Source organism: Diospyros lotus, chromosome 1, assembly GCF_014633365.1.
Source record: "Diospyros lotus cultivar Yz01 chromosome 1, ASM1463336v1, whole genome shotgun sequence".
NCBI classification, from domain to species: Eukaryota; Viridiplantae; Streptophyta; class Magnoliopsida; order Ericales; family Ebenaceae; genus Diospyros; species Diospyros lotus.
This window is the reverse complement of record NC_068338.1, coordinates 23,914,977-23,942,956: the sequence shown is the minus strand read 5'-3', so window position 1 is coordinate 23,942,956 and position 27,980 is coordinate 23,914,977. Positions and strand designations below refer to the sequence as shown.

At 35.9% G+C, this 27,980-nt stretch overlaps 3 protein-coding genes across 5 annotated transcripts; 1 reads left to right on the top strand and 2 right to left on the bottom strand.

Moving 5' to 3' along the window:
- Window positions 1-2,619: 2,619 nt before the first annotated feature.
- Window positions 2,620-8,796, top strand: LOC127794671 (uncharacterized). Its single transcript, XM_052325919.1, has 5 exons — window positions 2,620-3,965; window positions 4,527-4,838; window positions 5,244-5,405; window positions 6,622-6,840; window positions 7,953-8,796. Exons 1-5 carry the CDS (start codon window positions 3,513-3,515, stop codon window positions 8,349-8,351), a joined length of 1,545 nt encoding a protein of 514 aa, XP_052181879.1. The 5' UTR covers window positions 2,620-3,512; the 3' UTR covers window positions 8,352-8,796.
- Window positions 8,797-13,619: 4,823 nt separating this feature from the next.
- LOC127812129 (sulfite reductase [ferredoxin], chloroplastic-like) lies at window positions 13,620-20,738 on the bottom strand. Its single transcript, XM_052352461.1, has 8 exons — window positions 20,433-20,738; window positions 16,828-17,610; window positions 16,446-16,742; window positions 15,764-15,961; window positions 14,674-14,808; window positions 14,456-14,572; window positions 14,204-14,362; window positions 13,620-14,069 (listed from the first exon to the last, which is right to left on the bottom strand). Exons 1-8 carry the CDS (start codon window positions 20,646-20,648, stop codon window positions 13,863-13,865), a joined length of 2,112 nt encoding a protein of 703 aa, XP_052208421.1. The 5' UTR covers window positions 20,649-20,738; the 3' UTR covers window positions 13,620-13,862.
- A 967-nt stretch (window positions 20,739-21,705) lies between these two features.
- On the bottom strand, window positions 21,706-27,572 carry LOC127807408 (calcium-dependent protein kinase 8-like). 3 transcript variants are annotated; one of them, XM_052345248.1, is made up of 9 exons: window positions 27,197-27,572; window positions 26,325-26,854; window positions 25,068-25,191; window positions 24,805-24,948; window positions 24,131-24,283; window positions 23,891-24,006; window positions 23,573-23,740; window positions 22,707-22,937; window positions 21,706-22,231 (listed from the first exon to the last, which is right to left on the bottom strand). In XM_052345248.1, exons 2-9 carry the CDS (start codon window positions 26,835-26,837, stop codon window positions 22,079-22,081), a joined length of 1,602 nt encoding a protein of 533 aa, XP_052201208.1. In that variant the 5' UTR covers window positions 26,838-26,854; window positions 27,197-27,572; the 3' UTR covers window positions 21,706-22,078. The 3 variants fall into 3 exon arrangements, with proteins under 3 accessions (XP_052201208.1, XP_052201199.1, XP_052201215.1); XM_052345239.1 differs by having other exon boundaries at window positions 27,201-27,572; XM_052345255.1 differs by lacking the exon at window positions 27,197-27,572 and adding an exon at window positions 26,942-27,120.
- Between the last annotated feature and the right edge of the window lie 408 nt (window positions 27,573-27,980).

The following is a 27,980-nucleotide window of genomic DNA, read 5'->3' as shown; positions in this document are numbered from 1 at the left end:
ACAAATGTATTATGTATATTGAGAATGAATTAGGGTTTCTTTTCAATTACTAGTTTTTTTTTAAAACAAATAGGGACTCAATAAAAATGAATTTTTGAAAGTTCATTGTCTTCAAATTCAAGTTTAAAGTACACCAAGAGGTATTTGGGTAGACTTAAAAGCTGGTGATTAATTTATAGATTAATTGTTTTAAACATGTTAAAAGGTTGATGTTAATAGGAAAAAGAAAAATATACCCTCAAACAAATTAAAAAACTTCCCACTAGTGTCCTACCACCATTTTCTCAAATGCTTGACAAGGAGGTGTCACAATATATCTTGCATGACTTATTATTTGAGTTATTGGATTTTCCTTGTGGTTTGGAAGTATGTTTCTTAATTGTTCTTATTTAATTTTTTTAACAAAAATATCTCATCTATTACTAATTCTATTAGATTAATCAAAATTATTTTAATTTAATATTAATTAAAAAAAGTTGATCCACATCCAACAATGGTTGCCATCAATTGTGGGTAAGCCTCCGAAGGTGGGTTCCAAAACCCTTTGGAACCCATTTGACAATGGTTATGGAACCACCCTTATGATTTGATCTGAATAAAATAAGAAAACTACACAATGAAGGTAAATTTCGAATCAATTCATCAAATGTAAGTCAACGATAGAAAACGATTTTTTAAATTATGAGAAGAAAGATTCTGCGCATACAACATTACAAAGAAAAGAGGAAGTAAGAAAATTTGGCAGTCTCCTCGTTTTCTTTTCTTCATTTTTTATACATAATAAATAATATAAAATATTCTAAATGTGATTATATTTAAATTCATGACCTTATATTTGTCATAAGAGATAAATCACTATTTAAGTAATCTTGAGTTTATTCTAAGAGATAATCACTACTGAAGTAATTTTTATTTTGTTATCTAAGTTCTTGACGTTAGTATCTATTAAAGCATGAATTATATGCTCGATACAAGTATATGAAAATGACCAAAGATAAACTAGTAAGCAAATTTTAAGTGAAGAAGATTGAAAATTAAAAAAAAAAAAAGAAATGTAAAACTCTCAAATACGAATGCAAATGAGCTGAGCTATTCGGGCCCGGTTTAGTATTCAACTCGATAAAAATTTGTTCGAGTTCGTTCATTAAGGTAAATGAGACAAGCTTGAGCATAATTTTGAAGCTCGATTTATAAACGAGTTAAGTTTGAACTCAGTAAAGTTCGGCTCATTAGCTCGCGAGTTGGCTCAAATAGAGACTCATAAATTGGCTCAATTATATGCTTGTGAGTTGTCTCGAATAAAGGCTTGCGAGCTAACTCGCTTATAGGCTCGTGAGCATTTTGTTAATTGATATTGGTAAAAATTATTAATTTTTATATTTTATATATATAATAACATCATTGAGATTCTTTTATCATATGAAACAAAATAAGATATGTGATTCTTGGAAGTTTTTGATGTGTTGATATTTTGTAGGTTAATATATGTGATTTGATATATAATTATGATTACTGATTAATATTACAATTTCAAATTGTAGGTCGATATTTGGAGTAGTTAATTTGAAGTTGAATTGAAAATATCTTTATTATGCTGTAATTTTGATTATATTTGTATTTTAAAAATAACTAGACAAGTAATTTGATTATCTTTTTATATGGTAAATGATATTATGCTTATTATAATTTATAAAATTATTATTATTTAATTATCATATCGATATTATATTTGTTGATTATTAGGTTGGGTTCATTTAGGTATATTTGTTGATTATCATATTAATATTTGATTTTTTTATACATTAGTTTATTAGATTTTTTAAATAAAACTTTGATAAATTTTAGTTCGAGCTCGAGTTCGAGCCTAAGTTCAAGTTGGGGCTCGCTCGAGCCTAAGCTTAAGAACTTAGGGCTCGTTCGGCTCATTTGCACTCATATTCTCAAACCGTGGCTCTACATGTTTATGCCTTTCACCTATCACCACCACCCTTTCAAATCTATTACTAGATTTTTTTGTAACTTGTCTCTATCAACTCTTTGTTGACATTGACTATCTCTAACTATTGTCACCGCCATAATTAAAATTTGTAAGTCTTACCAAGAATTTAGGTTAATTTAATTATAAGAGATAATGTGTTTGGTTAATTTAATCATAAGAGATGATGTGTTAAGATTTAATGTGATATGTATAAATTAATATGATATGTTAGAGAAATTTAATTTTATTCGTTACCGTTAATAATTAACCAAATAATTTAAGATGACAAAAAATTATTTGAGTTGAAAAACTAAGTATCATTTTTTAATAATTGAAAAGAACCCTTTATCTATTAAGTTCTTATATAAACGATGTAATAATTATTTTTTAATAAAAAATTAAAATTATATAATTTATGATTAATGATAATGTTATTAATTATGTGTCACATCTTTATTAAAAAAAATATTAAATAAAAGAGATAAATGTCACGTAAATTTTTTATTTTTTTTAATAAGAAAATATCATATAAGAGATAACACCTCCTAATATTATTCAATATACAATGCACATAAAACTCCCATTTCCGGCAAACGTACGGCCACTCGAAAGCTTGCTTAGTTCAAAAATGGAGGTCCATTAACTAATCATTGTGAGAGTTACATACAGAGTCAATGCCCTTCTCTCTCTTTCTCTCTCTCTCGCTGTACAGAAATGGAAAAGCACAAGTATTAAATGTGGCAGAGAAAGCAAACACGAAGATCGAGAGAGAGAATCACAAGTGTCCTGCGAGTCGGAGGAGGAGCAGTTGCCAGTAGCAGAGCGCAGAAAGAAGCATGTATGCGACACCGCACCAACGACATTTGATATCGGAAAACGATATCGAATCTCAACTCCGCTGCCTCCACGGCACGCATTATTACTATTAAACTATTGCCAAAGGTAGGGCAAACTTAATAATGGCGCTCAGACACCTCGCGTTGTTCCGCGTGTGACTTTGGCTCCTTTGTTGTAAATTTCCGACTTTGGCTCCTTCGTTGTAAATTTCCTTCACATGCTTCTTCTTTCTTGCAACAAAAGTCGAAGAAAGAGAATCCTTCAGTTGAGAGATGGCATTGGTTCGCCGCTTTGATTAATGGTAAATTTGGTGATTGGTAAGCCAAGCTCGTCTTCGTCTTCTTCTTCGTCTTCTTCTTCTTCCCCAATTTCTGCGACTTAAAAGTGGGAAAATATTTTTAAGGAATTAAAGTTCCAAGGAGGGGGAAATATCAAATAGTAAGGCTCATTGCATTTCAAATCTCCGTTCTTCCAGAAAACGAGGCGCCTCGCACGCCTACGTGTGTGTGTATATATATATTTTCTATTATATATATATCCTCTCTCTCTCTCTCTCTCTATTCTGTACCGTTGAATTCAAAATCGACCAGAAGAGAATAAGGAAGGGAGAGGAAAACCTACCTTTCAAGCCATTCTATCCATTTTCGTGTCTTTTGTGTATCAGAATTCAGAAAAAAAACAGATTTTAACGGCGAAGATGTCGTCAACAGCCCCCGCAATTAGGAGGCCGAAGTGGCATCCAACCCCGCAGCCACCTCCGAGCCCTAAGATACTCAACTTGCCACGGCGGACTCGCCGGAAACAGCCCAGAAAGGCCGCCCCAAAGCCACCCGTCGCCGCTGATAACTATAGGGGAAGGCTTGATGCTCTGTTCGATCAAGAGCGGACGTTCTCGAGTAGTAGTGTTCCTGTTGTGTTGCTGAACTCGGGCGAAGGTGATGATGATGGCGAGAGGAGAGAGAGAGTCGCCGGAGAGTGTGAAGACGGCGACGGTGGTTTTGCGGAGGAGAAGTGGATGTTCCAGGCGGAGATTCTAAGGGCAGAGTGCAATTTCCTGAGGATGGAGAGAGAGTTTGCGCTCAACAAGTTCGAGAGGAACCGATTGCACATGGAGAAGACTCTGCGTTCTGTTCTTCACACCCTCGTTTCTGTTAGTCGCCCTTTCTCTTTCTTATTTCTATATAATCCATTATTTTGATTGGTCGAAATATGTGTTTGGTTACCAAGAAAACGTAGGGATGAATGAATGAAGATAAACATTGTCCAATCTTACAGTTCTCATACTATTTCCAACCCAGGTTAGGCTTGAATTCAACTGATCCGAATACACTTTTTTATATCTTGGAAGTGGAAAATTACATATGGCATTGCACGAAATAATATTTTCTCCATCTATTTGGCAATTTCTAAACTGGAACCAAATTGAGCTATATTTTCTGATCTTATTTCAATACAGTTGAAGATCTTAAGTTCTGTTCATTAAGTTCTATTCAGAATGATTCTTTTATCGCTCTGTTCAGTATCTTCACATCTATTTGTCTGAAACAAAGAGTGCACTTCTTTTTTGGACTTTGATAGCTTGGGACTCTATTTTCTGTTCAATTCACTTGCTAGTCACGGGATTTACTTTTCTGGTAACTAATGTGATAATTGGATGTAGCTCTTCTGTAACTCCTCTAACTCCTCTAACTAATGTGATAATTGGATGTAGGGAAGGGAGAAAATCTATGAAGGTAAAAATGCAAATGCAGTACTGGAGGAAGAGATTAAGGATTTAGAGGAGAAGTTAGAGGAGTTACAGAAGAGCTCTGGAAATGATTTTGAAGTTCGACACTGTAGTAATTTCGATAAAGAAGCATATCTTTTGCAGCGACAGCTAGAGAAACTTGGTGTTTTATGGGACGAGAAATGTGTGAACAAGATCAGAGAGATGGCTGAAGCAAGTTTTAATGTCAATATAAACCAAAGAAGCGACCATGAAAGTTTCATTCCTGGTCATAAAAGCTATAATATGTTCACTGATGTAAGTATGAATATTGCCTGTAAATTCTTGATATTGATTAATGCATGCTGCAGCGGAGTTACTTGGACTTCTTTTGGGTTTTGTGAAAATCTTCATGGTCGCTGAGAATGAAAGAAGAGTAATGAAATCCAGCTTTTCACTGCAATGGTTTTGATCTCGTTCAAGAAAGTGATAGAAAACTTAGTTTTAGAAGTTTTTGTTTTGGAGATTTTATGGATTCCAGAAGTAAACTTTCTTTTTTCTTCCTCCCGTGTGAGTTATCACATATTGGGTCCGAACCATCTTATCATGGCTACATGCATGTTCTTATTTGTTATCTTGGAGTGTGTATGGGGTTTGTATAGTTTGTTTATTAATATCATATCTATATAAAAATTTGTTTGATCTGAAACAATGAGCTTACAGGTAGAAGTGCTGAGAAGGAAAATGGAGGGATTATCAAAAGGGATGTTGGATAAAATGGAGGAATATGGGTCGATGATTGCCGCTACAGCCAATGCCTCTGCTCCCACCTCCAAGCGGGTCGAATTTCCTGGTTCTTCCTTGTGTGCAAAACAACCCTATCAGGCAAAATTCCATATTCCTGACTGTTAATAATACTAATTTTCATACTTATACTGATTATTCGTGTCTGTTTATTGTCATTATTACTGTAGTACATTCTATCTGAACTCAGTAGCTACCATTATGTGAAAATGTAGACGCGGACCAATGTTGTGGTTCACTTTTATTTTCTTCTTGCTTTACTTATTTTATTTTTATATTTGGTGAAAGCTACAGGAGGTAACATGCCATCACTACATGAGCACAAGATGCAAGCATTCAGACCTGTTGAGCTAACAGTCAAAAACACATTTTAAAAGTCATATACAGAATCCAATGACTTAAAGTGGATTGGATTAGGAAATTGGAATATCTTTAAATAAAAATAACTTTGTGCAGTAAATCATGATGCTTTTCTATCGTCTCACACTTCTAGTTAGAAAGTTGGAATCTTCTCCTCATTTGAACTTGTAACCATTGTTGAAATGCATCACCAGGGTTCCACTTTTCCTCTGTCTTCATATTTTCTTTTAAACGTCTTTCCTATTCTGTATTAACAAACTACCAAACCTTGTATAAATGGTTGAATTGAACTCATGAAAGCTTCTGTCATCCTACGCCCAAAGTCATTCATTAGTTTTGAGTAAATGCAGACAAAAAACAAAATTAAAAAAAAAAGATACATCGTATTCAAATTGGGGAATGAGAAAGTTCCCCATGGTAGGTTTTTTCTTGTCCGCCTAACTTGGTTAGGTGATTTGATGCTTCTTAAGTAGATGGAAACATGGAAATATGAGAAAGTTCCCCATGGTAGGTATTTTCTTGTCTGCCAAACTTGGTTAGGTGACATGATGCTTCTTGAGTAGATGGAAACATGGAAATATTATTTATCCATCTGTAGTCATTCTCCCTCTTAAGTGGCATGCATTTAAAAACTTAATAATTTTGAAAAACCTTTTTTTTAAGAGCAAGTCACTTCGTGAAACCTGCAAACGCCATTTTTTTGTGCCATGAATTTTCAATCACTTTCTATTGTTTACTATACATCCTTTTGAGTTTTGAGACAGGAGTTGGTTCTGCAATGTGGATGCAAATGATTGTCTTCTAAGAAAATGGTGCTTGTCACTTTTTACGGCAGAAATGGACTTATTTATTCCTTTTGTACATATTTCAGTTCATTTATCGTAAAAGAAGTATAGGTTTATGTCTCAAATTAAAACATAACAATGTTTTCACTCAGGCGTCAACTTTGCATGATGACCACAAATGCTCAGGATATTGCAAGGTTATAGTGCGGAGGATTATAGAGCAAGTGAGAACAGAGACAGAGCAGTGGTCCCAAATGCAAGAGATGCTAGGCCAAGTGAGGGAGGAAATGGAAGAACTACAGGCATCTCGAGATTTTTGGGAAGACCGAGCTCTTGATTCTGAATACAAAATCCAATCCCTACGTTCTACTGTAAGAAAACTGTTCTATTCCAAGTCTCGTGAAAATGCATATATATAGTTTTCTTGATTTACCTTACCTGTATAGTCGGATTGTTTTGGATATTTGGGTTTCTTTAATAATTAATATGCTGCATTGAAACTCGACATGGGCAAAGCTATATAGCTCTGTCAATAATAGTTTTGCTTCTGTTGCTTTTTTGGAGAATTATCAAGAGGAAAAAAGATTTAAAAAAGTTATTTGCAGCCCAGAGATCCTGCTGGAGATGAGGCAATCTTGGTAAAGGTTGAAATCGTATAATGAACATGAATAACGATTCTAAAAACAAAGAGCATAAACATTATTTTGATGTCACAATGCAAAACTATACCCTTTTCTTTTCTAATAGTTATATATTTTGGATATCTAGGCTGTTTTGTGGCTAATTAAAGAAAATACTTCAAAATGTGCTCAAAATCCTGTAACTCTTTCAGTATTACTTTTGCTTCGGCTGCTCTTCTGCTGTGTAGAAAATGCAATAGATGTTTAGCACAATCTTTTCTTGCTTATATAGCTTGCTTTTCTTAAATCACTTAACGATCGCCACAAGTAGCTTCATCTTGCTATCAACTCTTTATATTTAAGTTCTTTCCCAAAATATCATTACTTGCACAGTATTATGGATTGTGACATCATATACTCATATAACACATGTTTTTTGCCTTCTTTTACCTTGTTTGCATTTTGGGTTGTGAACAGAAACAAGGTGTTGATGTTTGCTTTGTTGTATTCAGACTCGAGAGTTCCCTATTCCTTCAGTTGCAATAATATCAATGTTTGGATTGAAAATTTTCCAATGTAAAATTCTTGTCACTGTTCTCTAAGGGATTACCATATTATCAAGACACATGCTTTCTGCTCATGATGTTGAAATGAGAAGGAAATCATTGCATGTTTACAAGTCTAGCGGGTAGTACAGTTTTGCAAGCATCTAACACCTTTGTTGTGAACAAAAATTTTCCATTGTATTGAGTTTGTAGTATCAATCTATATTCAATAAACTCCTTGTATATGTATAAATAACAAAAAAGAAAAAAAAAAGAAAAGAATGTCTGTCATACAACTCCACATTGGTGTTTTTCTAGGTGAAAGAGTGGAGAAAGAAAGCCATCACCTTTGAAGCCAAGGCTAGTGAGATGCAAAAAGAAACATCTGCACTTCGAGGGGAGCTTGAAAATCTAAAGAAGGAACGAGATGAGGAAGTAACAAGGACCAAAGATTTGGCACCGATTTCCTTGGGTGAACATATTGCAAAAGAGAAGCACGTGTTGGTTTGTAGGCTGAAGGAAAAGCCTCATCAAGCTGACAAAGGGAGCAGGCAGGAAACCGGTGCTGACAGAAGAAGAAAAACACACACAAGCAGCAACAATATTGGGGCTCCAAGACGCTCGCCATTTCAAAACATATCAAACACATCGCCAATTCTGAGGCAGAATAGCAAAGCAGTATTCCCTCTGCATTTCCCTGAAACTTGTGATGCATAGACAAGCTGTTAAACTATGCACGCCTACACACGTCCAGAGAGAGAGGTTGGTTAAGAACCAGCTTCTTCTTCTTCTTGTTCTGCTAACTGAGGCTTCTAGCTAGTAGAGAATTTGGTTGTAGACTGGCAAATTGGCAATGCAGTAGGTTCTCTGTGGTAATGAGAAATCTATGATGATTAATGCTCAGAAAATTTGCTGTCTTGTTTACAAACTTTTGGTTTGCTCTCTGGAAAACAAACACCACACGAGAGCTATCTGAAAATTAGGCCATTTGCTTTCTATGAGTTGTAACTTCATCAGGCAGAGACATTTGTAGATTCCATCCATGCCATTCAGCAACAATGCTGCTGATGCATCATCAACTTTGTTCTGCTTTCATGTGGCAAGGGTAAGCTGGTTATCAACGTATAAAAGTTGATAAAAATAAGAATTCAGTCCGAAACTAAAAGAAAGATAAAAGTTGGGTTTTTTTGGTAATTTGTTTTTGTTCTTTGTTTTTTGTTTTTTTTTTCCCCCAAATATCAAGGCATTAATCAGTAGTTTTCTTAGTGATAGCAAACTGGACAAAAGAAGAAGAAAAGATTCAGGTGTAGCTATTGTTTGCATGTGAAGAGATCTTAAAGAATACTCACTCCAATTGTTACAATGGAAGAGTTGGCTGTGTTACTGAGGAACAAAGATGAAAGAGGTAGCCTGTTGTGTGGATGTGTTTGCCATTAATTAGAAACTAATATATCTCAAAGTTATATTACAGAGCATGACATCTAGTTTGTATTCTTGTTCCATAACATGGTTTGTTTTGTCTGAGATGAATGAATGAATGAATTCAACTGTTTGAGAAGTTTTGCAATATACCTCTGCTGCTTAATATCCTTACACAAAAATGAAAATAAACAATTGCAGACATCTTATTGATCATAGCACTGATTACAGACATTTTTTGATTAATCTGTTCGTAGACCATTAACATTATTTATTCCTTCCAGTTCTCACTTGTGAGGCTTTTCATTTTCAGATCCAACTTGGAAGTGTATTAATTAAATTTCTGAGACCAGTAATTATATGTTTTCTTCAAGCCTGTTAAAATCATAGCTAGAATTTTCTTCTTCTCTATGTATCCTTTGAACAATATCCTAATGAATGAATTGCTTCTTTTAGCTGAACTCTGAGGCATAAAACCAAATTGTTTGTGATTTTGATATTTTTATCATCTTTCAACTTGTTTAGGACACGTCTATCTAGCTAGGAGAGACTAGAGAGTAGGACATGCCTAATGATATGAAATGATGGATCTTTAATAAAGATTTCAAAACTCAATTAATATAGCCCAAAATCTACAAACACAATAAGTTCTTGAATAAGAAATGAATACACAGAAATTAAGCCTAATACCAATTTGACTATGTTACTTCTTCTTTTGATATCATAAGGGATGTTTATCATTACCACAAATTGATTTGCTACCTTCATGTTAAATTATAAGCTCTCATTGATGGTTGTTGTGCTTGGTTCAGTAATCAAAGTTTTTCCCTGACATGAGTACTTACAAGAAATATTGGAGTTAATTCTTTCAGTATAATTTTTTTATGTTCAAATTAACAAGTTATATGAACAATAAATGTGAAATGAGCATTAAGAGTCTGTTGGTTTACTTGTAGAGAGTCTTAACCTTTATATAGATGAAATGAGTTGGGATACTCAGAATTATTTTCGAAATTTTTGGACTCGAATATCTTGGCCTAATGACAAATATGGTAGGCTGAGATTATTTCCAAGGTTTTCGAGCTCAAATATCTTGAGTTGGCAATAAATTCATCTAAAATAGTCTTTTAAGTTTTTTGAGTTCAATTATCTCCAGTTGTGCCAATAAAGGTTGGGTTCTTTGAGATTAGAATCCGAGAATTAGATTTCATGAACTTATCCTCTAAATTTGAATTGAATGAAAGAATACGTATCACTTTTTTGCTTGTCAATAGAAATACGTAATGAGATGAGTTAATTAGTTTACATGCATGGCTCAATAATTTTATTATTTTTCAGTATCTCTCATCACATATATATGCAGAGAAACTAGACCATTGTTCATATTAGTTGATGATGCCACTTGAGTTTTGTTTTTCCAGATAAAATAAAACACATGTTTTCTCTCCAACTGGCTGATGTTGCTGTTGCTTGCTTCCCCTTTTGTTCCTAATCTTTCTTCTCTCAGCAATTTGGATTTTCTGGCAATTTGCACAAGCAAAACTTTCACTTCCCAATTTCAATTCTCAATTTATATTATCTCTAGTTAAAAAATGATCCATGGATGATGAAGTTGGCAGCTGCAGGCTGCAGCCGCCGCCATGGTTAGATAGAAAACAAATAGCATGCATGAGGCAATTGAATAGAATGGGAGAAGTTTGCCACAAAAGTAGAAGAATACCAAAGTGGACCGTATTGGCCCAATCTCGATCTTTGGTTCACGGCCCAATCTCGACTCTCAGTCTTGGCTCAATTCTGGCCCTGCGTCAGTCTGCAACAATATCATTACTACCACACGTTGGATACTCTCGCGCCCACTCAAAATTCCATCCTTATTAATAATAGATCCCATCTTCATTAATAGCGGATCTCATCCACATTAATAAGAGTCTCGTCGGCATCATGCCACCATCAAAGAGTCTTATTGGTGCCGGATATCCAATCCCATCACCCTACAACGCACGATGCAACATGCATACAGGAGGACCTCCCTTCCTTCTATATAAACTAGTTCTACCAAGAGCCCATGTATGTTCTTTTTAGTCTACCAACACTCTACTAATTTACTCTCTTAATTATTTGAGCATCGGAGTATTTACAGGTACCAACCACCATCTGAAGTTTGTTTATTGCCCTTGAGAACTCACGTTCGACTACCCCTTTTTTGGGACAAAAGGAACACAAAAAAACTTTAGTGTAAAATTCTTAAGCATGATATAATTTATAATTTGATTGTGGACAACTCCTAATCTCTAGTTGAAATCCCAAATTACTTTTTACATAAAAAAAACCCACATTTATATTGTTGTTATCACTTGATTACGTAATTATTTACTTCAGTAAAAATTATTTTTGTTAATTCCAAATCATGAAAATCTCAGGTTTGGTATGACTTTGAAAAGCTTACAATTAATATTAGAAAAAAAGGGTAAATTTGAATTTTAAGATAATCTTTGTGATACAAGAGAAAGCTTAATTTTTTTGTCTCATTCACCATGTTAAGCTAAGTTGGTGGGAAAAGTGAATACAGTCAGTAGTATCTACCATTGATAACTACTTGTAACTAATTACACCACCGAGAGCATTATTTTGTTAATCAGTTACATGCAGCTGATTATTTTAGTGCTTCTACTGTCAATGCACGGCTTGCAGCTGATTATTATTGTAGAGACTGGTACTGGTAATTGACTAACCATGCAGCTGGTTATTTGCAGGGAATCCGTTGCAAGCAATTGAGCCTACAGCTGCTGGTCATTAATAATTGCATCTAATCCAAAAAATATGTTAATAATTACCCGCAACTGATTACTTTTAGAGTGTCGGTTATATTGATTCATTAAGTTGAAATTGATTAGTGACAATTGCCTGCAACTGATTACAATTTAGTGTTAGTATGGTTGGTACCTGATCAGGTCCAAAATTGTCATTTGAGAGAGAGAGAGAGAGAGAGAGTAGAAGATATCCAATTGAGCTTAAGTTAGCCCATTTATTAGACTTAAGAGTTTGTTTCTCGTCAAAATTCCTCATAAGCCAGGAGGTTAGAAGATACCCATTTAAACTTTGTCTTTAAAATAAGTCTGAAATTTTAACGTCCTTATTTATTTTTAAAAATAATGAATCGAACCCTTTTTTTATTTGAATTTCATGCTTGATGAGATAATGATGATCTACTGCAGTTGACATGACTTGGAGCCTTTGTCACTGTCAATATCCAAAGATGTGAATTTTATTAGATGTAAGTAGTGTTACTTGTATGTGGATGAAGCACAAATGTACTTCTTTATTTTATAAAAAAAAAAAAATTCTTATAATAACTCAAAACTTTTAAAACATCACATTAACTATTTTTATTTTAAAAAAATAAAACTATTAAACACTTTTTAATTTGTATTAAATTAAATACTCTTATGCTTTACCAAAAGCGTCCGTAACACCCAAACTTATTTAAAATGTGATAAATAATTTTATTTCTTATTTTTTTTTAAAGTTTAGGATATCATAAAACTATTTTTTTTATAAAGTACAAAAGTACATTTAATTTAATATAAATTAAAAAATATTTAATAGTTTTACTTTTTTTTTTTAGTAGAGATGTGTAATGAGATGTTTTTGAGAGTTCAAAGTGTCATGGAAATTTTTTGGTGAAGTATATGAGTGTATTTATCCCTTCACCCTAAAATAGCTATATATATACACATTATGGAGATTATGTTAATAACAATTGGTACATTTTACAGGTGCTAATGCTATGTCGTTCATAGTTGGTTATCTACAAGTTACCATATGGATATGGACTCTACTTTGCTGTGTGTTTGGCAGTGATGTTAAGGTGATGAAAACTCGGCAATTGAAAGGGATATGGGTGGAGTGGGTGAATGCATACAACAGCGGTTGTATCTATCATCATCCTTTAGGAGGATAGTGACTCTGATTGGCAAAGAGGCATACGGGGATTGGCTTGGTTATTCACAACACTTCAGTTTCAACTTCCTTCTCAAACCACATAAAATCTTAACAATATTTTCCCTAAATAAAAAAAAAAAAAAAAATTCCATATGGATTGTCAATGATTCTGTAAATGAATTTCCCGTCTAAGACAAACATAAAAACACACTCTCATGAGCAATTAATATACCTATCCCTTTGAACAATAGTCAAATGACCTCATCAGATTACCCAATACTCTTGCAAGTTTTCCCCTTCTATTAACAGAAAAACAAAAATCCCCCAATTAAGTTCCATATTACTACAATCCATTTCAAACAAGTAGCAGGCATCTTTACCATCTGAACTATTAAGTTTATGCTTGCATTTGTGCATTTTCTACTTAAATTTCAGGCTTTGGTTGTTCAAGAAGTCTGCCTCTTAAGGTTCTCAGCCCACTACTAGCAGCTAGCTTGGTTGGATCATTCTATTTTACAACCCCTCTCACCCCGGGAAATTATTGCACAACTAACAACAGGAAACAAGTAACAGGTACAACAAAAAATTTAATTGAACCAAGTGAATCCCAGCTAAGGACTCAACTTTTATCAATGGAAAATGGAAAAATATCCTAATAATTGATAACTTAAGAAAATAGTTACACTACAATCATTTTGTTGCTCTGGAACACTCACTACACTAGGTACCAAAAAGGTGCAAAAATCCAGTTCCATTTGGTTCGCCTGCTATTACCGAGTAACAATAGAAAGAATGAGAGAGAACAAGTTAACTCATTCACCTTTGCCATTGCCCTCTGCATCAGAACTACAATTGAGTTGTCAGGGTTTATTCACTCTTGCCATTCTGTTGGGAAGCTACAAAATTGCGGAGGACTTCCATGGCCAATTGATGAGCATTCTTGTTTTGCAGCTTTGCAAGCTCATCCACGGCTTCATACGTCTCTTTATCGGCAAAGAGCTTCAAGTTGTATCGTGATGATGACATGATTGGTCCTTCCCATTTCTCCACTAACTCCTGGAGTTTTTCAAATCCCTGATACAGATAATTAACGTTTACATCAACAGCTGCCCAACTACCAAATGTACCCGAATCCTTGATTGTCTAAAAAACTTAAAAAACAAATTTCTTGAAGGAGTAGGAAGAAAATAATATTAAAAAAGCCTCACCATGCGGTTTGCGAAGTCCCCAAATGATTCTTTGGATTGCCTCTTCCGCTTCCAATAGTAAAACAGAGGTTCCAGAACTTTCTCAAGCTCCTGAACCTTAACCTTGTTCAAGAAGCATCTTGCCAGTGAGGTTTGATTGGGTGTCCCCCCGAGCCATATCTGAAAAACAGAAACTAAATTGAGTTTTATTTGAAAACCCGCCAATTTGGATGAGATACAATTAAAGGTCATAGACATCGGCACTAGGAATACCTGATAGCTATTGGGACCATCACCAACCAATCCCAGCTCTGCCATGTAGGGTCTAGCGCAACCGTTAGGGCACCCAGTAACTCTTATCACTATAGATTCATTGTACTTCAGACCAACCTAAATTCACAAAACCATGCCGGTCACTAACCATCAAGTGAACTGGTTACCTTTTTTATTCTTTGCTGGCTTTCTTAAAAAATATAGCTTTACCAATCTACCTTATCAAATACAGCACGGACTCGCTTAAGGATGTCGGGTATACCACGCTCAGCTTCAGTTATAGCAAGAGGGCAAAGTGGGAAAGCTGGGCAAGCCATTGCAGTCATGTTAAGGGGATCCACGTACCGAGGTTGCTGCCACAACAAGCAATGGCCAAATTATGCTAAATTAGTTCTTCTGGATTTCAAAATTCTAAACTGAAGATACATAAAAGCAGCTAATCAACAAATTTCAGTTAGTTAGACAGGCAAACAGCATCTGAATTAACAAATTCAATAACAGTCAGTGCAAGGCTTAACTGCAAAGAATGGAAAGGGTTTCAGAACAAAGGCCTGAAATTGGTATAATCTTCACACCCTACTTTTGGAAAGGGAATATTTGCAAAATATGATACTGCACAGCAATAGTCATCATCATTAGATTTGATGAATGAGCCATGCTATATGTAATATTTGAGTTGAACACAGAATATGACTTGAAGTGAACCTATTCAGCAGTAGACGAATTAGAGCAATTTAAGATTTCTACAAACAGGTAATATCTCTCGTTTCTGCACTTGGGGGACATGATTTCAAACTTCTTTAATATGTCCTTCAAGTTCACAAAAAGAGTGTTAGTTGATTATTAAGTGTTATAGTCAAAGGCAATTCAAGTACTGATATACAAAGATTTTTAACAGCCTGGTTCAGTTTGCACCAGTGTTTCCAAATGACCTATACAATTTCAAACAATTTATATGCGCTATTACACCAAGTAAAGCAGGCTTGTGGACTCACTACAAGAATCTCATGGTAGAGTTGGCAAATATTTACAATGTTTCCTTAATCAGTTTCAGCTGGTAGAAATCCTTCAACCAGATCCCGACCATGGAAATTTTCATCATATGCACCTTTTGTTAACTAGACATCATAACACACTGATCATCTTAAAACATCAATTCAACAAATCTAGCAGCATCCAAAACTTTTAAGATATTAAGCTCTCATGAAAATAAATAATTTTGCAGTGTGCATATCCATGTGCCATCAGTTAATGTTGGTACAGTTTTTCACTTATCACATATTATGATGCCTAAAGCAAAAGTCTTACCAGCAGGCCACCCTGTGCAAGAGCTGTGGTGATGGGACGCCTCCATGCTCGGCGAATATCACACAAGATAATGTTCTGGTTTGGTGTGATACGGACATTTAAGTCATACTTTTGAATAATTTCCCTTAATGTCTTCTTCATTATGCCCTTAATACGACCATTATCAACATGGAGCCCACAAAATAAACTGCCATCGCCCTGCCAGAAATGATTTAAACAAACATGATACAAAAACTCAAAACTCTTCTAACTTTGTAGCACATGAGCATCAAGAATATTACCAAAATTGTGATGGTATCAACATATAATAACAAGTTAAGAAGTAATCCTGACCCTAGCAGGGTAAATAAAAAAGCACAAAATTAATGATGAGCATCTCAAAATCAAGTTCTTATGATAGATCTCTGAAAAATGTGCAAAAATGTAACATTGCAAAAGTAGCATCTATTTGTTCAGTGTTTGTGGTACTCTCTAATATATTTGCTGCAATGGTTAGCACAGGAAAGAAAACAGCTATGGGTTTGAGACTGGACAATTACTTTGAAACAACCCAACAACAGGAAGGAACCCTCGATGGTGGGATAAAGGCTTGATATCTTGTTGTTGTAACCCACAGTGGAAGGAAGATATCTAACAATGAATAATAGAACTGTAATCAGATATCTCAATCACTAACACAAACCTGTTCATGCCATCCCAAATAACTTTTAAATTCCCACTCAGGTAATTCACGGCAAGGCTCGAATTTCCTTCCATAGTACTGTTCAACAACATTTCTAAACTTCTCAATTCCCCATGAGCTGATTAAGTATTTCATTCTGCTATACTTCCGGTCATCCCTTCTTCCATTTTCTCGTTGGGTAACAACAATAGCTTTAACAGCATACAGTATGTCCTCCTTAGGTACATAACCCAACGGCTCTGCCAGACGGGGAAATGTTGTCTCTAACCTGTGAGTTCTTCCCATACCACCACCGACCTGTACCACAAAGAATAAATTACTCAAAAACTTATGCCGCTAAAATAATAGAAGAAAAACTTGAGAAAACATTTGTGCATCTCACATAAATGTTGAAACCCTGAGGCTCCCCATTATCATCAGAAACAACAACAACGCCAATATCATTTGTGAGAATATCCACCGAGTTATCTGTAGGCACAGTAACTGCAACTTTGAATTTCCTTGGCAGGAACTGAGTACCATAAATAGGCTCTGGTGAATCAAGGAAATTTGTCCCATGTGAGTTATCGTTGCGGGCCTTTACTACTTCAGGAGGTTCTGCAGACATAATTTTCTCCCCATCTACCCACATATCATAGTAGAAACCAGACTGAGGAGTCAGGAGTGCAGCAATATTTTCAGCAGTCTGTTGTGCAAAAAGGTAATCTTTGCTGGCTAGTGGTGCAGCTGGAGCAAGAACATTTCTGTTGAGATCGCCACATGCACCAAGAGTTGAACCCATGCTTTTAATGATACTACTCATTACTGTCTTGAGGTCCTTTTTCAGAATTCCATGGAGCTGAAATGTTTGCCTGGTAGTCAACCGTAGTGTTCCAATTCCAAACTGATCAGCAAGATCATCCATGGTCAAATAGAGTTTGTTTGAAACCTTGCCACAAGGATTCTTGGTACGAAGCATAAATGAGTAGGACCTTGAACCACGTTCATCCCTGTTTGTCTGTTGATAGCTTCCATGGAACTTGATCAATTGTGTGGCGGCTTCATTTATATTTGGGGAATCTGTCAAAAGCTCCTCATTAAGAGGGTATCTGATGAAGTCACTTTGCTCTTTAAAAATCTCAACCCTGCTACGCTTAGGCGTAGAGGAAGTATCTGGCTTTGTTGGCTGCAAAGATGCCACAAACTATTAGATGCAAAATTGTGTGCGCAAAGTTTACCTTGTCAATTCCAATCTCACAAATCAAAAAAGATGAAAAGATCAAGGAAAGAATAACACGTTATGATTTAGCAGAAAACAGAAAAAGTAAAAGGGCTTATGTACTTATGAGCTACAAGCTTTTTGCATAAACCAGATGGGATAACCCTAACCAAAAGCCTCCTTTCTCATTATTATAGGGTGGCTTGAATTTTTCTTTTTCATAAATAGAGTGAAGTGCACAAATATTCTTTCAAAAAGCCCAAACCTACATAATGACTGAAATAGCAGTTCAGGAGTTTCTTTTCCTCTCATTTTATCATCTCACTTATTTGAAGAGAATGAGTTCACGTTTTGCATAGAAAAAAGGGTACTCATGCTTCATTGCAGTGGCGTAGTAGCTTAATTGTATGGTATATCCTGGCATAATTTCTATTTTTTTTTTGTAATTCTATGTTCAAAGATGCCCACAGAAAAATTCATACACAACAGTACTTATCCTCTATCCATGCCCCACCTAGTTCCTCTCATATTGACGTACACATCCTTCCCCTTGTTTTTTTCATGCAAAGAGGCTGTTTTTACAATTCCAACCTGTAACCTTCCAGTCATAAAGGAGTAACCTTAGCATTGCTACCAAGGCTGACCCTTAAAATTCCACCTTGAACTATGTTAACTTAAGATATTACTAAACATAAATAGCATGGGTAAGACTCAAAATACACTAGCTATTCCTTTTATTCTGGAAATCTGGCTCCCATTAGAAAATTAACCCCTCTTATCTGTTTCTCATACACAAAAATCCCTAGCACAGATCCTCTTCTCTATCCTGCAGTCTAGAGTAGAGACATAATTCCCTTCCCCTTAGAGATCTTTAACCCCACATTTTAGTACCATCTCCACTTGAAAACATCTAATAATTTGTGGATTTACATGCCATCTCTCTGAAAGTTCTAATGTTTTTGCATCTAGTAGATATTATATTTGTAGTAGTTACTTTCAAATTTCAATACTACCCATGTGTTGGAGACAACCCTTCTAAGTTCAAGGATCTCTTTTGTCAGCTTTAGAAATTATCTCCCTTATCTTTCTTGAGAAAAATCATTTGCCCTACTTGGCATTCTTCTATTATTAGAAAATCCTCATTTCTTAGCATCCCACCAATTCGAAGAACAATACCAATGAAGAAGTACCAATACAGACATGTGAATGGATATGAATATGGAAACAAACAAGATATGACAGTTTAAAAGAAAATATACGAATATGAAATGACAAGGATGGGAAAAAAACATCTTAACACTCGTAATATAATCACTAAAGAGCATTAAAATATTGAAAAAGTATCACTAATTTAACATGAAGATAAGCATGCCCATCTCCTTTCCAACTCCAACCCATAGACATGTGTCCTAGACTTGCCTAAAAAAAAATAACAAAAAAAATTAGGGGATACCATTTGGTGTGTCCAACACATATCATGGAGTGTCCCACAAGTATCCATGTTTGATACATGTTGAATACAATATAGTACCCCAAATGAAGTGTCTGTTTAGTACCTAAGCAGCATAATATCACCAGTAATGGTGTGTGTGTGTGTGTGTTTTGGGTTACTTTCATAACTTGATCCTTAAAATTGGTGCAACATCCATATAGAACTACGAAAATTCCAGCAAAATTATTATTACTTCATTCAGGTGCAAAACTGACGGGAAAAAATTCCCAAGTTTTGCTAGAAAGCACCCCCCCCCCCCCCCCCCCCAACGCTATTTTGTGCTAACAGAGGCTTATTTGACTTTCCAAATTGAGAAAAAATCAAGCGAAATTTGATTTAATGCACCCCTCCATGGACCCATTATTTTGTGCTAACAGAGGGCTCATTTGCTTCCTTTGACTTTCCAAAATTAAGAAATTTTGTCCTGCAGTGGTGCCCCCACCATTGACATTTAGAAAAATCAATATCATAACCATTACATTAATTATCCAATTTTCTTAGGGAAAAAAAGAAAAGATGGTTCCAAGAACTAAACAACATTAAAATCAGTTTTGGTTGAATAATCAATTTAGCAAAGTGTTCATACCATTCAGGAACAAAGGAACAAAGTCACATTAAATACGGACTATAGGACCAGCGTAAAAAACAAGGGTTGTCTGACATACAAGAGAGATCGACATTGTTTTTTAGAAACCTTAAGGAATCACCTTGCAACTTGCCATATCATTTGAAACAGAAGCTTGAAAAATGATATGCACACAAATGTGAAAAACCCCTGGAACTAAAATATATATATAAAAAAAAAAAAAAAAGGTCTGATTAAAGAAAACTTTGGAAAAGACTTGAAACCTCTTCAATGAACATGGACTTAGAAGGGCTTATTTAAAATAACGATTTTTCAACAAAAAGGAAAATTGAAAAGAAAGTGAATTCCTTACACGTGTATTTTTACAAACATATAAAAGATAATTTATTTTCCTTACAAAAACTCTAGTTCCACATATATAGTTAAATATTCATACTTGTTAGAGCAGAATCAAAAAACAAATAAAAACTTAAATTATTTCAACTACATCTAATAATCACTGGAATATCTGCGTACGTGCGCCTCTGCAGATATACGAACACGAACTGAATGTTCAAGTAGACCATCTCTCATTGGAAACCATAAAACCAATCAAAGAGGCTTATAATTCAGAAATGTTACCGCCATTGTGTAAAAAACAAATTCCAATGATCAATCTCCTAAGAATAATAGAGAAGGCAGTTCAAATTTATCTTATTTTTATTCCCTTACCGTGGCAACGGCTCTGACGACGGGAGAAGCCGAGGAGGCATCAAATCGCATGCGGTTGTTGGAAAACAGCAGCGAATCAGCATGGGGATAAGAAAAAGAAGAAGAAGAAGAAAAACACCGCCTCAAGCCACGGTGAAACGGAATCCTACTGCTCTGAATCTGACCCTTCGGTTCCGCTAAGATTGCGGTTTGCGCAAGCCCTAACGACGTCGCCATCGCCGACAAGCAGCAGAGTTGCAGAGGGAGAGGCGCGAATCGGAGATATTTTCAGCTGATTTGGGAGAAGATGCAATTTTCCTACTCAAAGAGAGAAGAGAAGAGACCTTATATTGTGCCAGCCACGGGACCGCCATATTTCGCGCGTGATATCCACGCTCGGCGCTCGCCTTATTTAGGCTCCAAATAAAAAAAATAATATTTATTATATATTAATTATTTTAAATTATAATAATGAAATAAATTTTAATTGAAAATATATATACATATATATTAAATGCATTTATGGATGGTAAGCAATTAATGAAAGCGCGTGGGGGTTTGGGCAGATGGCAAAAGCAAATTGGAAATGGCAAGGTGTAAGGGTTTGAATGAAAGAAAGGTACATCGAACCTGGACAACGATGTTTTCCGGTGCGCCAACGACAACAGTCAAGGCTGCTGCTGCTAATGCTGCTGGTGGCTGCTATTAATTATAAATAAATCCAATCAAATCTATGTTCTAAGCTAATATTAATCATTATATAACATTCCCACAAATGAATGAATTACTTCAAATTATATTTATATGTAAAACAATTTTTTAAAAAATTCAGAAGTGAAAATGGATTTGGTTTCCTACCAACAAGAAGGGTACTCCATCCCAATCAATATTTTGATCATACAAAACTTTGAAACTAATAGTCTAATACCCAACTCAATGAAACCCAACTTTAATTAGGTTAGGTTAATCAATTTTACTTCAGGATTGAGTTAAATAGGAACCCAAATCATGATAAGTCCAAGTTCAAGCATAAACAACATAAACCTAAACCAACCTAACCTAACATATGGGATCGCATAGAACAAACCAATCACTTTTAGAACAAAAGCCCCGAGACTAAATGTATTATTATTGTTGTAACCCTTTGTCAGGGAGTTGAGATAGACTGACTGGTCTGGACTCCTCTTGGAGTCGGGGCAAGGGCCCCGTTTCCATGCCTTACTCTTGGGCAGTAAGATGACGCTTCATTTGCTGAAGCAGGAACTGTAAGTGTAACCAACAAAAGCAACCCATATTTACAAAGAAAACAACCATCTTTACGTGTTAAGAATGAATATATATTCTCTTGCTCTTCTACAAGACTACTAGAGCTAGAACCTCCAAACCCACCAAAAACAAACCTAAAACAAACTAACTATTCTGCAAGAAACCGAATGCATCCATCGCCCTGATCCTTTACTACTCCCTGAGGCCTCTTCGGGAGCCAAAAAATCAAGAAATTGATTTTGGAAATGCTTGACAAATTCCCACCCCCCCCCCCCCCCCCCAAAAAAAAAAAAAAAAAAAAAACAACAAAAGGAAACAGAGATTTGGAATGGAACATATATACTATGCCACTCTTCTTCTTTCCCTGTTCGGATGCTGTAATTTCTTGATTCTGACCTCCTTCACCTTTCCTCGGTTAACTGCAGAGAGCCGTCCCTCATCAACTTCAAGCTAAGGCTGTTGAATCTTTCTCGCGAGTACTGCCTCGATGCTTTTCTCCAGTCTGTGCCGGCCTTCATCATTGCAGCAAATTCATCGTAGCTTATGCGCCCATCCTGTGTATTCACCCAAAACAAAAAATTCGGGTTAGTTTCCTTAATTTTTCAGGATATTGATATGGAAAATGACAGAATTGTGAATCACTTGAAGAAAAGGCAATTAAGAATATGAATGCCGATGTGTTTTTTCTTTCTTTCTTTTTTTCATTTTTTTGTAGTGTCATGTCATCTGACCAGATATGCTGTAATGACTGAGGATGACAAAGAAAGACATCAAGATGGAATACACATAATAAAAAAATAGAGGGGGAGGGGGAGGGGGGGGGGGGGGGGGGGGGGGGGGAGAAGAAACTTGAAGAAAGATCAATCAGTAGGCTGAGAGGTAAATGGAAGGCTTATAAACAACTAAAGATGATGAGAGAGTTTAAGATTAGCCAAAAAAGAAAATAACTCAATAGTCAATAATGGGTGAAATATGGGGGATAAGAGTCCTGCACGAAAATTACAAGTAGGTTTAAATTGTAATGCTGACCTTATCTGTATCAACATCATGCATGATGGCATTGATGACTTCCTCACTGTTGGCATCATCTTCTTCACTTAAGGCATCCCTCAGCTCTTCAACCTCTATATAGCCACTCTGGTTTCGATCGAAGAATGCGAAAGCTTTATGTAGGTGCTCATCATTGGCCATCTTCTTAAGATGTACGGAAACAGCAACAAACTCTCCATAATTCAGAGCTCCATCTCTATCCACATCAGCCTGGAAGGTAAAAGGCAGAAAGTCAAGGTCTCTGAACTCAACAAAAACTTGCCTATCTAGGCATTATGTTGTGGTTTCATCCTGATAACAACATATCAAGCATTTATCCCACTATATGGAGTTGATCACAAATTCTAGACTGCCGATTATTATATCTATGACTGTATATTTTATACGGTCCTTATAAATCATATCATACTTATGTGTCATCCACTATGTTTTTTTTTTTTCCTTTTCTTTTTGTCTTCCTCTACCTTTTTTGCTAGATACTTGTTCTATTTCATCAACTCCCCTCATAAGAAGCTCTATCTCTTCTTCTCACAAGACCAAACTGCCTTAATTGTGCCTCACACATTTTATCTTCAATAGCAGACTAATTCAAACAGAGAAGCAAAACCTCAGACTTCTGGTTTTAAATGTACAGTTACTTGACATGCTCAGGTGTTTTATGCTTTCTTCAGTTTGTCATAATTGGCAGAAAAAAGGTAAACTTATTATATGGAGCTCATTTCAATAAATAGGGAAGACCTCAGGGCCCTTGGACTTAGTCTACTGTCAAAGCAAGCTATCCCCAAAAAGCAAGTCATTGAAAAAGAAATATAGATAATGCTGGAGGTTAATGGTACAACACATACAGCTTCCATTAGGATTTGAAGATCAGCATCAGGGATCTGGTGGCCGAGCTTTTGCAATCCAATCCTGAGCTCCTCAAGGTTGATTTTTTCTCTCTTGTTGGGGTCCATCACGTCAAATGCCTCCTTTATACCAGCCACTTCCTCTACTGACAAATGCTCTGCAATCACCTGTGTAAATGCGTTCAGCAGTTAAAATGATTAGCAAAAAGTAACAAAGATATCTACAAATCTAAATTCCAGTATAGTTCATGCACAAAATTAATTACTACCACAAATGCAGAATGCAGTGAGAAACTATGAGCCAACAAGTAGTATTACCCCTAGAGCTCTTTTTTTGAGCTTGTTCATCACAGAAAATTGTTTAAGCCTTGCTTTCACAGTCTCACCAAGTGGTACATTTGGAGCTTTCTTCGCATTTTGTACCCAGGGATGTTCTGCATTCCAGCAAGGAGAATATCAAAATAATGAAAAGAAGCTTGAGTTTTGTTTATTCATTTCTATTGACAAATAAACTCAACAAGTATATGACAGATGCACATAATGTAACTAAAACAATACCGAGAACTTGCTGAGCTGTAAGCCGTTTCTTTGGATCTGGTTCCAGCATTTTCTTTACCAGATCCTTGGCATTTTCAGAAACTTTAGGCCAGGGGTCTCTCTTAAAATCAATCACGGATCGAATAATTGCTTGTGCTACTCCTTGTTCAGTTTCTGCACACAACACATGGTGCAATTACAAGGGGTAAACCACAAAAAGGAATATAAAAAATTATATTCATTCAGCAGAGCCTGAGAGCAGTAATGACATGTGCTGATAAAGCCTTGTTTAGTTATATTATCCTATAAAAGGGTGTTCCCAGTGCACAAGAGTCCCACTTTTGTGGGTCAAGAGAGGTTTGTAATTGTATGCAGTCTTCCCCTTGCTTTTTTGCAAAGAGACTGCTTCCACAACTCAAGCCTGTGACCTACCCAGTCACAAAAGAGCAACCTACCGTAACTACCAAGGCTTGCGCTCAATAATTATCTTATAATGATTAATATTTTCCACAAAATATCAACAAATTTCACTTCAACACCCCCCCCTCCCCCGGCCCCGCCCCCCCCCCCAAAAAAAAAATATTTACTAATTTCGCACCCAAAATAAAACACTACAGTTACAGTACTGAGATATAGCACCCGGAGAAGTTGAACAAACAGTAGAAGATTGCAACTTCAGAAATAGAAAAACACACCAGCCCAAAAAGGGGGAACGCCACAAAGAAGAATGTAGAGGATAACTCCTGCACTCCAGACATCAACCTCTGGGCCATAATTGCGTCTTAAAACCTCAGGAGCCATGTAATAAGGACTTCCCACTATCTCAGTAAAGTGCTCACCTGGGATAAATGAACCATCAGGTTCACCATGAGAATACATCGGTTTGCAATAAATAGCCAAAGGACAAATAGGTATCAAACACAGTTCTGGACACAATGAAATCAAGGAAATGCAATACCAGGTTTAAAGAAAATTGATAGTCCAAAATCAATGGCCTTCAAGGAGGCTGTTTCCTTCTTGTTTGCAAAAAGAAAATTCTCAGGTTTCAGATCACGATGCATAACTCCTTGCCTATGACATGCCTGCAATGCATAGAAAAAAGGCAAAGATTTACTTAAGGCAAAATCTTAGTTCGCCAACAGATGAGAACAGCACTATTGGATTAACAAAGAAGCAATGAACAATACAGTCCAACAAAACAGGAAAATGTGTCAATGGAGAGAGGGAAAACAAAAGCTTGAAGTTGGTGTAGATCAAGCATAATCAAGATATCATATAAATCTATCCCATGATTCAGTGGAAGGAAAGCAGCATAAACTATTAAACAACTTCAACTTTAATAAAGTAACATAAAAGTATTTAGTGATAGAACAACTAAAAGGACTTATTCTTCAGATCTTTCTTATTTTCAAACAAAATGACACCCGGGATTGAATCAGCTGGTTCTAAATTGTCTTTCTGGATCTTCCTCAATGTCCTGGTGGACATGAACTCAGGAGGGAACTTTTATCCTAACTTTTTGAGGAACTTATGTTGGAAGCTTCAAACAAATAACAGTGGATACACCCATAAGAATATGGCCCTTTAAGTAGTAGTAATCAACATGACTTATATGTGTCCAGATACAGTATATATGCACAAGTGTCCTAGTAGCGAATGGACGAATTAATTGGCAAAATAAGTAAATAAGTAAAAACCCAAAGCAAGAAAGAAACACATAGAGCCAAGTGCAATTGCTAATATTCACTCAAGATTTGATAGAAAAAGGGTAGATAAACACATGAACAAGAAGAAAACTATTATGTAGTTCACATATAATTACAATCAATACAATCTCTTAAAACTCAAAAAGCTTGACATAATAGCAAGAGTTAATCAAAAGAAGCCTAAAAAAATGACCATGGACAAAATATCAAAACCCAGAACAAGAAAACTAAACCCCACCTCAGAAAAAAATAAAAAAGTAAAACACAGCCCAATTGAAGAACAAAATTTTGATTTGCTATAAGATAATAAGCATCAAGATAAATATCACAAACATGTTGGAGCTTTACCACCCAACATTCTGCATCAAACAACAAGGCTGATCTTATATCTGCCTTATAAAATTTTCTCTACACCTTTAATGAAACCCTTTTTTCTTATGAATATCTTTTTGATGGAATCTTACTATCACATAAAATGCATTCGCCATGAAAGTGGAACAAAATTATACCTGAACAACTTCTACAATTGTCCTCATCACAGCAGCAGCCGCCCTCTCAGTGTAATGCCCCCGGGCAACAATGCGGTCGAACAACTCTCCCCCCTCACACAATTCCATCACTATGTGAACCGCGTTGTCATCCTCATAAGTATCCTTCAAACTCACAATGTTTGGATGCTTAGGCAAGTGCTTCATGATTTCAACCTCTCGTCTCACATCCTCAATGTCCACAGCTGTCCTCAGCTTCTTCTTGGATATCGATTTGCACGCAAATTTCTCACCCGTTTCCACGTCCACGGCCAGATACGTGATCCCGAATTCGCCCCGGCCGAGCTCGCGGCCCAGATCGTATTGCCGGGAAATGTTGACCCCGGTTGGATCTTTCAACACCTTCAGCTTGTTTCCGGTGCCAGATCCATTGGCGACGCCATAGTCGATGGAAAATGGATTGGGTTTGCCCTTCTTCTTTCCCTCTTTCTTCTTGGGTGAAGAACCAGAAGGGGTCACGCAGCAATTCCCCATGGATCAGACGATCAAATCTGCAATTTTGCACAAGGGTCCGAGAATTAGAAGGAAATTGGTATCTCGAACAGAAATCTAAATTAACTTCTGAAGAAAAACCAGACCAAATCTGAGGTTTCAAAACAAGACAAAAAAATGGACACAAAATGGAGGATCAGTTCAAATGAAGGAAAATCGCTGTGAGGAAATCTCCAAAAACACTGGAGGATTTTGAAAATCCTTCCAAAAAAATTGCTCGCGTTAATGACCCAGAATTTATTTATTTTTTCATCTTCACCCGCAAGGAAAAAAAGAAAAGAAAAGCAACAATAATAATAATCATAACCCAGAACATAACAGACAAAGATTAGCCCACCTACCTACCTTTGAATAATTAATGATTTGGTGGATGAGCAGGAAATCTGAGAAAGACCCAGAAAGGGTTTGGAGACGAGGGCTGGGATGAATGGAAGAAAGGAAAGGTCTGTTGCGAGAAGGAAGTGAAAATGTGAATTCAAGGTGTGAACCCGCCATGGATGGGACAAAGAGAGAGAGTCAAAGCTCCTTTGCAGAGTCCTTTTCTCTCTCCCAACCCCATCTGTTGTGTTGTTGGGCCTCTCCCTCCCTCTCTACACCAAACAGCTCCCGATCTCGATCTCAATCTCAATCTCAATCCCCGGGAATGGAATGGAATGGAATGAATGAATCCCCTGCCCTTTGTTTCCACCCACTTTCTTTTCCCTTCCACTCCTCTCCCCAAAACAAACTTCACCTTTTCCTTTTACTTTTTTTCTCTTTTCTCTTCCTCTTGTCCTTTACTTTTTAATTTTTTTTATCAAAATAAAATAAAACAAATAATAAATAATACAATCCCCAATATATAAAAAAATAATAACTTATTTAGTCTTTTTTAAAGTTAAATACCTAATTTGGCCTTTAATTTAAAAATATAATAATTAAATTACTTTTTAAATTAAAATATAATAATTTATTTGACACGTGATCTAAATTATATTTTTATGATAAATATAAAAATGTTGAAATTAATTTCCCCCAAGTTAAAGAGACAAAAGGGAAACTTTTTTAAAAGAATTGGATGGAAATTCATATTTCAATCTATTATTAGGAAGGTTTCCCACACCGCTTGCCAAACACGCCCTTGGA